At 52.7% G+C, this 12641-nt stretch overlaps 1 protein-coding gene across 1 annotated transcript in view; it reads left to right on the forward strand.

Annotated features, from left to right (window-relative positions):
* Nos2 (nitric oxide synthase 2) overlaps positions 1-12499 on the forward strand; it is a 35381-nt gene extending 22882 nt beyond the window's left edge. Inside the window, exons 15-26 of the mRNA XM_048365425.1 lie at positions 496-545; positions 876-1050; positions 1763-1895; positions 2906-2984; positions 4479-4660; positions 5569-5732; positions 6890-7097; positions 8634-8721; positions 9048-9169; positions 9896-10044; positions 10730-10924; positions 12027-12499. Coding sequence (XP_048221382.1) covers positions 496-545; positions 876-1050; positions 1763-1895; positions 2906-2984; positions 4479-4660; positions 5569-5732; positions 6890-7097; positions 8634-8721; positions 9048-9169; positions 9896-10044; positions 10730-10924; positions 12027-12122 — 1641 coding nt within the window. The 3' untranslated portion in view covers positions 12123-12499. The remainder of the gene's footprint in view (positions 1-495; positions 546-875; positions 1051-1762; positions 1896-2905; positions 2985-4478; positions 4661-5568; positions 5733-6889; positions 7098-8633; positions 8722-9047; positions 9170-9895; positions 10045-10729; positions 10925-12026) is intronic.
* The last annotated feature ends 142 nt before the right edge of the window (positions 12500-12641 follow it).

The following is a 12641-nucleotide window of genomic DNA, read 5'->3' on the forward strand; positions in this document are numbered from 1 at the left end:
AGAGGACCCCCTGGAGCTGCCATGCCATAAGACAGACAGACCCTGCTCTGCCAGAGTCAGGTACAAGATAGGCAGGTTGTTTGGGGTCCATGGTAAGGAAATGAGCCCCCCATGCATTGCTGATGGCCAGCTAGGATGAGAGACAAGCTGAATTTGTCACCTGGGCCCTGGGCTGGTTTCCCCACCCAACAGCCAGCCTCTGTTGTTGACCTTTTTTTTTTTTTTTAATTAGTCCTGGTACTTGAACTCAGGGCCTGGACATTGATCTTGAGCTTTTTCGCTTAAGGCTAGTACTCTAGCACTTTGAGCCACAGCACCACTTCTGGTTTTCTGATGGCTAATTGTAGATGAGAGTCTCACAGCTTTTCCTGTCCTGGCTGGCTTTGAACTATGATTCTCAGGATCTGGTATCTTGTGCTAAGTGTGGCCAGTGCTGAAGTGAGCAGTGCTTTTCTGAATCCTGGCCCAAGTACTCAGTGGTTCCTCCCCTTCTAGGCACTGAAGAAATCCCTCTTCACACTGAAAGCGCTGTCCAATACACTTAGGTAAGGCTGTCTCACTTGGCTGAATGCTGTCTCCAGGGTTTGGGATCAGGCCCTGGGAACCTGGTACGCAAACAGGGTCTCCTCAGAGCTCCTCTGGCATTGGGAGAGCCCTGGCCTAGGCTTGTCTTCCACGTGGGAAACCAAGGTCTGCAGCCCACATGTGCGTGGGTCACAAGGGTTGGTATTGAGGGCCTGCGCCAAGGGGAAGCAGAGGGGGTGTGGTCAGCGGAGGAGGGCCCAGAATCCCTTGGTTCGAGGTGCTGTGTGCATGCGATGACCACATGGCACTGTGTGCTACAGGAGTCTTCATGCTTGCGTCATCCTCTGCAGGTATGCTGTGTTTGGTCTTGGCTCCAGCATGTACCCTTGCTTCTGTGCCTTTGCCCATGACATCGACCAGAAGCTCTCCTACCTGGGGGCCTCTCAGCTCACCCCGACGGGGGAAGGGGATGAGCTCAGTGGGCAAGATGATGCCTTCCGCAGCTGGGCCCTGCAAGCCTTCAAGGTCAGTTCTAGCCAGAGCCCCTCACCGCACAGACAGGATGCCATGCGTCCATGCCCAAGAATCTCTGTGCAGGGTGTTCCAGTGCCCTTCAGGTAGAACCCCAGGTATAAGCCAGAGTGACAGGCTTCAGGGCTCAGGTCCAGCCTGCTCCGCACCTACTTCCCTGAAGAGCTCTACTCGGCACATGCTCCTCCAGGTAGAAGAAGATGGCTGAGCTCGAGGCCCTTTCCCACAGTTAAGCTTTTCAGGTCCAGCTCTGTGTCTCTGGAGAGCTAGTCATAGCAATGACGGCTGGGGATCAGGTCCAGGCTCTTCCTGGAGTTCTCTTAGTACCCATCAGAGGGGTATGATTAGATATTTGATGAAGCACCAGGTGCTCGTGGTTCATGCCTGTAATCCTAGCTGCTCGGAAGGCTGAGGTCTGAGGATTAAAGTTCAGTGCCAGCCTGGTCAGAAAAGTCTGAGACTATTATTATCAGTCATAGTAGTATCAGCTGCCAAAAAGTTGAAAGTGGAGTTGTGGCTCAGGTGGTAGAGTGCCAACCTTGAGCTAAAAAGCTAAGCACCAGTACTAGCCTCCTCCCCTCCTCCCTCCAGTGATATTCCATGAAGCTCTGAATTTCTGTCTGGCCCAGGGTGACGACTCCAAAATTGGTAGCCCAGGGGAGGTGGTCATGGTGGACCATGCATGCTAATCTGTTCCCTCTTCCAGGTGGCCTGTGAAGCATTTGCCATCCCAAATAAACATCACATTCAGATCCCCAAACTCTACACTTCCAACATGATCTGGACGCCGCAGAGCCACCGGCTTGTGCAGAACTCGCAGCCTTTCGACCTCTGCAGAGGTACCCATATGTGCCCCACACAGGGCCTGTTTGCCCTCCCTGCCAGAGGCAGGGGTCCCCTGAGCCCTGAGTCCACGGCAAAGGAAAGCCTGTTGGCTACAAGGCTCTGAAGAGGCTGCATCACAAGGAGACCCTGGGAGGACAGCCAGCATTGTAGAGGGTCAAGTGTGTGCCAGGCATCATGCCAGGCTCTTTGTCCATGGGACCCAAGTGAGCCCCAACACTCAGCCTTTGAAAAAGGTCCATGGGGCAAGTTGTAGCATGTGGCCATGTTGGGAGCCGAGGGCAGCTGTGTGAGGCAGAGCCAGAAGCTTCCCAGGGGTGATGCCAGGCTGAGCTGGTGACTAGGTTCTGCCTCAGCTGCATGCTATACAGTACCCTGGGTGCACAAGTCCTGCACATTCTAAGATACCCCCAGATTCTCCTGCTGTCCTGGATCCCCCAGCCGCAGGACTACCCTGTTTTCTTAACCCCTCCTAGCTGCTCAGCCACCCTCTGTCAGATCCAGGGTCTGGTGATTCAGAAACAGTGGGAAAGGCCAGGCAGGCCTAGTGGCTCACACCTGTAATCTCAGCTATTCAAGAAGCAAAGATCAGGAGGATCACAGATCAAGGTTAGCCCAGGCAAAGATGTTTAAGATTCTGCCTGAAAAATAACTAAAGCAAAAGGGGCAGGGAGTTGAAGGAAAGGCTCCAATAAGAGAGTGCCTGCCTAGCAAGCATGGGGCTGTGATTTAAAATCCAACTACAAAAATAGGAAGAAAGATAGGAAGGGAGGGAGGGAAGTACAAAGATGGTATAAAGGAAGAAGCCAAAGAAAACAAAAACCTAGGCCAAGCCAAGAGCTGGTGGCTCACACCTGCAATTCTAGCTATTCAGGAGGCTGAGATCTGAGGATCGCAGGAAAGTCCATGAGCCTCTTATCTCCAGAAACAATTAACTGAGATGTGGGAGGACTCCCCACCATGTGCAAGAGCCCACTCCTCATGTCCCTGTCTCTTCTCTCCACAGCCCTTGGCCACATACACACCAAGGATGTGTTCATCCTGAAGCTCAAATCTCAGAAGAATCTACTGAGTCCCAAGTGCAGGTGAGGCAGAGCGCAGGCCTTGATGGTACCAGATCTTGTTTGAATGAGTGAAGGACAAAGGCAAGACATTAGCGTGACCAACCCTCAGACCTATGGCTGCCTGAGCCTTGCATAAGGCCAGTGCTCAGTGTGGCAACTGTGAATCTGTGACACTGGATCCTTTCTCATCAAACTCCTACTAAAAGGAGAAGCTAAGAGAGAGAAAGCTGTTTGAGTCTTCAAAGCTTTATAGAAAGTTTTGCCAGAGAAGGAAATGTCCTTGCCGGTAGACAAATGGTGGATGGACGATGCATAGGTTTTGTTTATCTGGGCTTTCTCCTCCCACCCTATACTCATCAAGAAAACTGGCTTTCTTCTGATACAAAATAGAACTGGTAGCTGGGTCCCGGTGGCTCACACCTGTAATCCTAGCTACCCAGAAGGTTGAGATCTGAAGATCACAGCTTGAAGCCATCCCAGGCAGGAAAGTCCATGAGACTCTTATCCCAAATTAACCATCAAAAAAGCCAGAAATGGAGCTGTAGGTCAAGTGGAAGGGTGCTATCCTGGAACAAAAATGCTCAGGGACAGTGCCTGGGTTCTGAGTTTAAGCCCCAGGATGAGAAAACACGCACACACACACACAGAACCTGTTAAAAGTTTTCTTCTGGTTCTGGTTTATTTATTTATTTACTCATTTGTTTATTTTGGCTGTACTGGAATGTGAACTCAGGGTTTTGTACTTGCTAGGTAGGCGCTCTACCACTTGAGCCATGCCTCCAGTCCTTTTTTGCTCTGGTTATTTTTGTGTATGTGCACCTCTACTGGGCTTGAACCCAGTGCCACGGTGCCCTCTCTTACCGTTTTTACTCTACCACTTGAGCCACAGATCGTGATTCTCATGACCTTTCCTGCCTGAGCCTGGCTTCAAACCTCGATCCTCAGAGCTCAGCCTCCTGAGTAGCTAGGATTACAGGTGTGAGACACCAGCACCTGACATTTCTGATTTTTTAAAAACAATTTTTTTAAAAAGTCTGCTTTCCCCCACCATCCCCTGGCCAGCCTGGACTGCAGTCTTTCTATGTTAAACTTGCCTCTGTAGCTGAGATAACAGGCACGTACCAATACACTGAACTATTGGTTGAGATGGGAGTTTCAAACACTTTTTACCTATGTTGGCCTGGAGCTGTGATCCTTCTGAACTCAACCTCCTGAGTGGCTGGGATTACAGGCATGAGCCACCAGTATCCAGCCATGATGCTTTCTTTAGCCAGAGTCTCTGGGCAAGTCCTTGGGGCACAGAAGGCTTCTGGCGAGGAGTGGGGTCCACCTTCTCAAGGGGGAGCGGCAGGGGTCCCCACCTGAGCAATGTCATACCCCGAGCCCGGGCTGCTGACCCAGGCTGGAGGCACCAGATGGGTACATTCTCTGAGAAAGCTGACCTACCAACCCCGCCGCCCCCTGGAAACCTTGAGGGAGTGGTGGAGGTCATAGGGCTCCTCTCTCTCTCCACAGCCGCTCCACCCTCTTGGTGGAGCTTTCCTGTGAGGATGGCCAGGGCCTGAGCTACCTGCCCGGCGAACACCTCGGGGTTTTTCCCAGCAACCAGGCATCCCTGGTCCAAGGCATCTTGGAGCGAGTGGTGGACAGCCCCGCGCCCCACCAGACCGTGTGCCTGGAGGCCCTGGACCAGAGCGGTGAGCCCGAGAGCTGGCTGGCTGGGGGAGGGGAAGCCTGGCATCCCATCGCCTCCCACCCGCCCTGGGCCCGCTGCCCCTGCCCCAGCCCCTGCGGCTAGCTCTCTGGCCTTTATTCCTCCTCAATTACCACTTCGCCAAAAAAGCCCAAATAAGGAAGTAGGGGTCAGAGCAGCAAAGCCCAGCAATGCTCCCCTCGTTCAGGGGAGGTGAGAGCTCCAGGAAACTGGAGTCTGAGCTGTGCTTATGATTAGAGGGTGTAGCCCGTCAGGCCTTGGGTCCATATGAAATGACATAACATCTTCGTGTCGTACTTATTCAGCAGGGTGCCCAGCACTGTGCAAACCCTTTCCTGTGCCCACACAGCCTGGCAACACAGATATGGCTGTCACATCCATGTCTCAGGAAAGGGGCCCCAGGCTATAGAGTTCAGCTACCCGGCTGGGGGCAGGGGGCTGAATTTGACTCCAGGTCTACTGCCCCAAGTCCCCTGCTCTGACTGTCCCACCTGCTGCCTGCCTCTTGTGACTTCTGGGAACCTGCCACTCACTCTGGGCTGCGCTGCTCCCCCAGTTTCTTGGGGAACAGCAGCATGGAGTAGTGCCTCAGTCTCCAATGGGCTTAGTCACTTTGAATTTGTCTATCGATCACTCCTGAGTATCTCGCTAATGGATAATAAGTCTGAGCCAAAGAGGGATATAGGGAGTGTGTTGGGATTTTGATGCCCCTGGAGGGGGAGGGGGTTCAGCTTCTTTGGCAGTTACGACTTTGACTCTACTTCCCTCCCCTGGAGTCAGAACTTCCAAGTCTTCTCTCCCTGTAGCTGGAGGATGGCGGGGCCTCCAGTCACCTTACAGGAAGCTCAAGCGCAGCCTCTGTTCCATTCAACTCCTCCCTCCCCTGTGCAGGCAGCTACTGGGTGAGGGACTCGAGGCTGCCACCCTGCTCACTCCGCCAGGCCCTCACACACTTCCTGGACATCACCACCCCACCCACCCCGCTGCAGCTCCAAAAGCTGGCCCGGCTCGCCACAGAGGAGGCAGACCGACAGGGGCTGGAGGCCCTGTGCCAGGTGAGGGGAGGCCTAGCCTGGGAGGCAGGGGCAGTTCCTGGAGGGGAGAGAACTGGACACCAAGCTGGGGGGATCCAGCCTCGTACCCCACAGTGGGACTTGGTCCGAGGCATTAGGTTCTGTCCCATCTTTAGGACATCATTGTGCTGAGTAAACTATTTCTTGCCTCTGTCTTTGTCTTCCCCAAACCTGGAACGCAAGGTGTATTGGAGATCTGGTTCTCCTAGCTATTCTAGAGGCTAGAGACTGTGATCTGAGGATTATGGTTCACATCCAGCCTTGGCAGGGAAGTCTGTGATACTCTTATCTCCAATTAACCAGCAGAGACCCAGAAGTGGAGCTATGGCTCAAGTGGTAGAGTGTCAATCTTGAGTGAAAAATCATAGAGCTAGTGTCTGGGCCCTGAGTTGAAGCCCCAGCATTAGCACACACAAAAATATCAAAGAGGGGAGCTGGGGGTGTCTCAAGTGGTAGAATGTAAGGCTCTGGGTTCAATCCCCAGTCCTGCAAAGAAAAAAGAATTGGAGGATGGATGAGTGGTTGGGTGGGTGGGGAGGTGGGAGTAATGGTGGCTGAGTTCATAGGTGAGTGACATGATGCATTAACCCCTGGGAAACCCCCTGAACCCACATCTTTGCAAAAGGCACTATTGACACCATCGTTATTATTGCCAATAAACTCTATCCCAACCATGCGGCCACCATTTTTCTGTGATTGCACTGTAATATCTTGGTGCACATTTTCTCATTTAATTCTTAGGACATCCCCATGGAGGGAGCAAGACTAGCCCCAGTCCCCCACCCCCACCCCCGTTTCCAAGAGTTAAGTAATTAGGATAAAATTCCATGCTTAGGGAGGATGTCTAGTCAAGATTTGAACCCAGATCTGACTGGTTTCAAAACATTGCTACAGATTTGATGGTAATAGCTGAAGTCCTACCTACAAGTTACCAATAGTGGGAAGCTAAGCATACAGATGTCCCAGGCTCCTGGCTGAGCTGAATTACTCCATTGCCCCTCCGGCTTTGAGCTTCAGCACCCTGGACAGCAGCTGGCACGGGAGGGCATGAGTCCCTTGTGACAGCTTCATCTGCCCGCTCCCTCAGCCCTTCAGATATGGGGCAGGCACTGAGTCCTCACACTGCTCTTGGCTTTCAGCCCTCAGAGTACAACAAGTGGAAGTTCACTAACAGCCCCACGTTCCTGGAGGTTCTGGAGGAGTTCCCATCCCTGAGGGTGCCTGCCACCTTCCTGCTGTCCCAGCTCCCCATCCTGAAGCCCCGCTTCTACTCCATCAGCTCCTCCCAGGACCGCACCCCCACAGAGATCCACCTCACCGTGGCTGTGATCGCCTTCCGCACCCAAGGTGAGGCAGGACACAGGCTCTGGAGCAGTGTGGCTCTGCTTCTTCGGGGCCAGCTGTTGGATGTCTCTGTGCTTTGGTTTCCTCATCAGTTCAACATCTGACCGCCCAGAGTTGTAAATGAAAAACTGGGAGCTGTGGAGAAGTTGGCACTAAACTAACTCCCTTGTACACAAACCCTTGGTGGCCAGAGGAGATAGGGACCGTGAGCATTTTATTGGAGGAAAAAGTGGCTCAGAGAGATTAAGCCACTTATTCGAAGTGACAGGGTTAGTAAGTGGAGAGCTGAGATTTAAACCCAGGCCATTTAACAGAGGAGTTCAAGTTCTCCACCATTCTACTGCCCAATGACAGCCAGGACAAGCGTAGAAAGCACCAGCACTTGGGAGAGACCCAAGGACTCCATAGGTCAGCCTGAAATTCAGGGATGATTCTCCTTTGATCATTCATTCACTCACCGAATTCACTCTGTGATGGCTGAGTGGGCACTCTGGGGGTGTGGAGGCATGGCAGATATGCCTCTGCCTTCATCGGAGGGCTGTGGGAGAAAGAAGCATGGAAATTGACATTACAGTGTGGTGTGGTGGTTCACACCTGTAATCCTACCCACTTGGGAGGCTGAGGTCAGGAGAATCACAGATGGGAGACAGCCTGGGCAAAAAGAAGGGTTGTGAGATCCCATCTCAGCCAATAAAAGGCTGGGTACGGTGGCAATGCTTGTCACCCTAGCTACAAAGGAAGCATAAACCAGAGGATAACAGTTCGGCTGACCAGGGCATACATGTAAGACCTATTCTTCCATTGGATGAGCTTGTCTTCCTGCCCTAACCTCCACCACTAGGACTTGTCTGGGTTCACTAGGCTGGAGCTGGCCACATGTCAAAGCCCTTTGTCCTCTGCCAGGAAGAGTGACATGGCTTCTGAAACCTTGGTGGAGCCCGTGTTTGCTCTGCTGGAGAACTGCCACACCATGGCAAGGCTCAGTCCTCAGCCAGGAGAGGACCGGCAAGCGTCACCGGCAGATGCCCGTAGACATGCCAAGGGCTTCTCCAGTCACATAGAGGCCTCCTTTAAATGCCAGGCCACCATGATGGAGTTGAGAGCCAGACAGAGCTTTGAGGGGCTGCATGGCTCCCCTCACCCGGGCTCCTACCAGCAAGATCTCCCTCACAAGGACCCTTCCTGAAGCTGGCCATGGTGCTGGGGTGGGGGTGACTGGGAGGGCTCTGAAGGGACTTGGGAAAAAATGCTAGTGTAAGTCAAGGAACCCTAGTGGTCAGCCTGCTTCCGCTCGCCCCTGGGACGCTGCTGTGTCCCTCTTCCTCTCTGACACTTGGCGGTTGCACTGGCTCAAGGGGAAGCTTGCACCCAAGGCCCCTGCTGCCTTCCCAGCTGGTCGAGGGCAGCTCTTAGCTGCTGGGGACAGAGCCCCACACCCAGCCCCTAATGTCCAGGCAGGCCATGCCAGGGTGCATGGGAGTGAGGTGTGTGATGGGCACCTGGCCGGGGTGACCTTCATTTCTGTATTGTCCCTTACAGATGGCCAAGGCCCCCTGCACCACGGCGTGTGCAGCACTTGGTTCAGCAGCCTGCAGCCGCAGGACCCAGTACCCTGCTTTGTGCGGAGGTGAGTGTCAGGGGCTCTGGGCCCTGGGGGCTTCTGGGATGCAAGGAAGAGATCTGGGACTAAGGGACTTCTAGGGTGCTGGGTCCATCAGGAAGGCTTAGGGGCACTCTGGCTGCAATGCAGTTGACCTCTTTATAAAAGACCCCCAGCTGGGGAGATGTGCCAGACAGCACCAAAGTCAGCCCCCAAGGATCGGGATCATCTAGACGCTTGTTCTCTCCACCTGCCTCCAACCAACCTGCACCTACCCCACCCTGCACACAGCCCTCATCCTGGGAGAGCATCTGCCCAGAGTATCTTCAGCCCCCTCCTCTGTCCCCTCTCAGTGCCAGCAACTTCCAGCTCCCCGAGGACCCCTCCCATCCTTGCATCCTCATTGGGCCTGGCACAGGCATTGCTCCCTTCCGAAGTTTTTGGCAGCAGCGGCTCCATGACTCAGAGCACAAAGGTATGGCTGGAAATAAGGACGGGAAAGTGCTCATTGCCCTGATTGTCTCATGACACACACAGTACATGTGTACCCAGTTATCACACTGTAACCCATGACTATTGTGTTTTAAGAGGGGAAAAAATAAAATTAACACACAAAAAGAATAATGCATTGGGTTAGGATCGACATTGAATGAGGAACTTAATGATTGTCTCCATTACCTTCTGATTTGCATGCCTCATGCTGCAAATTTTTTTAAATTAATTAAATTGAAATAGTGTAGGGCAGCTGGGTGCTGGTTGCTCTTGACTGTAGTCCTAGCTACTCAAGAGGCTGAGGGATCTAGTTCAAAGCCAACCCAACCAAAAAAAGTCTGTGAGACTCTATAAAATCGGAAGTGGCACAGTAGCTCCAAGTGGTAGAGAGATAGCCTTGAGCAAAAAAGCTCAGGGACAGTGCCCAGGCCCTGAATTCCAGCCCCATCACTGACACAAAAAAGAAAAAGAAGAGAGCATAGGGCCTGTAATCCTAGCTACTCGGCAGGCTGAGATCTGAGGATCACAGTTCAAAGCCAGCCTGGGCAGGAAACTCTGTGAGACTCTGGACTAGTTTCCTAGTTCTCTCATTTGTAAAATGGGCATCCACAGACAGGATACTTGCAAATTCAAATTGGAGGCCGGCTTTGGGCTGTGGCTCGCCCTCTGGTGGCCCACCATTGTAACTGCAATCTGCTGGATCTTGCAGGAATCCAGGTGGGACGCATGACCCTGGTGTTTGGGTGCCGTCACCCTGATGAGGACCTCCTCTACTGGGAGGAGATGTTGGAGATGGCCCAGAAGAGGGTGCTACATGAGCTACACATAGCCTATTCCCGGCTGCCTGGCAAGCCCAAGGTAAATGTGGCTACACCCGGGTTCCCCCAACCCCCTCACCCAGCTATGCCTTCGTTTACTTCACTCTGAAATGAAGCTGTGAAGAGCATTATAGCTTCTACTTATAGAGAAGAGGCCAGCCCAGAGAGGTTAAGAAGTAACTCAGGGTCACACAGCTCAGCCTGCCTAGGGCCCCCCACAGCCCTCTGGGGTACATGGCTTCCTGGAGAAACATGGCTCCAGCTGGCTCTATGCTCAAGCCCAGAAAGGTGAGAAGGTGGCCACTACTCCATCACAGACCTCAGCTGGGCTATGGTGCCTGAAGTCACTTTGCCTCAGGAGCCTGGGGAGATAGGTTCTCAGCTTGGTGCTAGTGACCCAGTCCCTGCGGGCTGACCACTGCCCCAGGGCTGGAAAGAAAGCAGAATCCCTTGGATTTTCTACACAACTGGGGAGCCTGGGAACCTGTACCCATTGCCTGAATTGCAGCTGGGATGCATGGCCATCTGCACCTGGGGCCCCCCTTTCCTGGAGGCAAGCCTTGGAGCCCTGCGCAGGGGAATTGGCCTCGCTGATGTCTCTTTGAGTGTGAATTCAGAAAAAAAAAAAAAAAACATGTGGGCCCTGTCTCCCTCCTCCCTTGCCTGTGACCAGGAGGCCTGGTCACAAGCCTTCCTCCTCTACTCCCTGTCTCCTCTGGTTTCAGGTCTACGTTCAAGACATCCTGCGGCAGCAGCTGGCCAGCGAGGTGCTCCGCGTGCTGCACGAGGAAACAGGCCACCTCTATGTGTGTGGGGACGTGCGCATGGCCCGGGATGTGGCCCAGGTGCTGAAGCAGCTGGTGGCGACCAGCTTGAGCTTGAACGATGAGCAGGTTGAGGACTATTTCTTCCAGCTCAAGGTATGGGAGCTGGGGTGGGGTTGGTGGAGGTACAGGCTAAGGCACAGGCCATGGGAGTCAGTTCGGGGAGGTGGGTGGGGGGTGGGGAAGGATCAGAACCAGTAGCATCACAGAACACTATTGGACCCCCAAAGAAACCCAGAAGTAGCTGGATGGGTCATTAGATGTCTTATCTATCTGGATCTGGCTGCTAGCTAGCTTTGGGAAATCAGGTCAGCATTTCCATTTCTCCAGCTGTGGAATGGGAATGGCAGGCTTCCTGGGCCTCCTCCACCCCCTGCAGAAAGTGTCTGTGTGCCAGGGTTTGTGAACTCAGGAACAGGAAGGCTCTTCACTCCCAGCAGGAAGGATGCCACTTTAATGACAGTGACAAGGCTGGTCCTGGGCCCAATGCTTGCTGTAGATTTTTATGTGGCATGTGTTTCAAGGGCTGTGTTAAAGAAGCTCCACTGTCACCCCTATTGCTGAAAGAAAGGGCTCTGGGGGGACCCACATTTACGGATGTGACAGCCCAGCACTGTTTCCCTGGTTTAAGACAGTCAAGACACTGTCTCAAAAAAAAAAAAGTAATAAGGCCAGATCATTGAAAGCACACTGTATTAAATAAAAGCCAACAAGTTACTACAAAGACTTCTCAGAGGCTTTACATACTACTGTGTGTCATGATACCTCAAGACTGGGGCAGGAGGTCAGCATTTCCCTTCCCACACATATAGATCTCAGAGCTCACATTTGATGGAGCATCTTGTGGGATGAGTACTGGTAGAAAACAGAACATCCATCTATCCTTCCATCCATCCATCCATCGTCTGTGTGTCACCTACCCACCCTCGAGGTGTTGAGGTAGTCTTAGCCAGAGCAGACAGACACCAGTGGATGATTTCTGATTGCAGAACTTAAAGTAACCACCAGGTGGCACTACCACACCAGTTTAAGTTGGTTAAACTGGGTTAAAGTATAAACCAAATAATCTCAGCATGAGAGTTAGGTAGGCAAAGGGCTCACTGTGCCCATGTGATAGGAGACCTAGGACAGCTGGATGTGGTAAGTGAGAGACAGCCGGTCCCCCACGCTGACACTTTGCCTACGGTTCTCTTTACAGAGCCAGAAACGCTATCATGAAGATATTTTTAGTGCTATCTTTCCCTATGAAGTGAAGGAGAGGGCATCCAGGCAGCCCAGTGGTGTGAGACTCTAATAGCCCACAGCGAAGCATCATTCTGGAGCTCTTGGAGCCACGTCTCCCCCTCCAGCCCACCCTTCCCGGGTAATGGAGGGTCATAGGGCCTCTCCAGCCCCTTGGAGGCCCCTTGGAGGAGAAATCTGAACCACCAGGCCTGGCAAATGGATGAGATGAGGTCTTCTTTGAATGCAGAACTCCGAGTGGCCAGGAGGAGGCGCTGTGATACCAGTCTCTATTTAACTTACCCTATGTACAGTTATTTATGCCTCTGTATTTAAAAACCAAACACTTCTGTCTGCTCCCAATGTCCTCTTGTGCCTTCCTTGTATGACTGATTCCTTGATGGAAATATTTATATGAAATACATTTTATTTTAACCATCTTGTATGTTATGTGTATGAGTGGGAGAAGGGCATTTGTAGGGAAAGCAGCCTTGAAGGTTGGTGTTGATTTGGCTCCCAGGAAACACCACAGGGTTTTTTGTGGCATGGGAGAGGGGGCATGGGTGTGTCCCTCTCTTGCCTAGGCACAAGC

This window comes from Perognathus longimembris, chromosome 17, assembly GCF_023159225.1.
Source record: "Perognathus longimembris pacificus isolate PPM17 chromosome 17, ASM2315922v1, whole genome shotgun sequence".
Classification (NCBI taxonomy): Eukaryota; Metazoa; Chordata; class Mammalia; order Rodentia; family Heteromyidae; genus Perognathus; species Perognathus longimembris.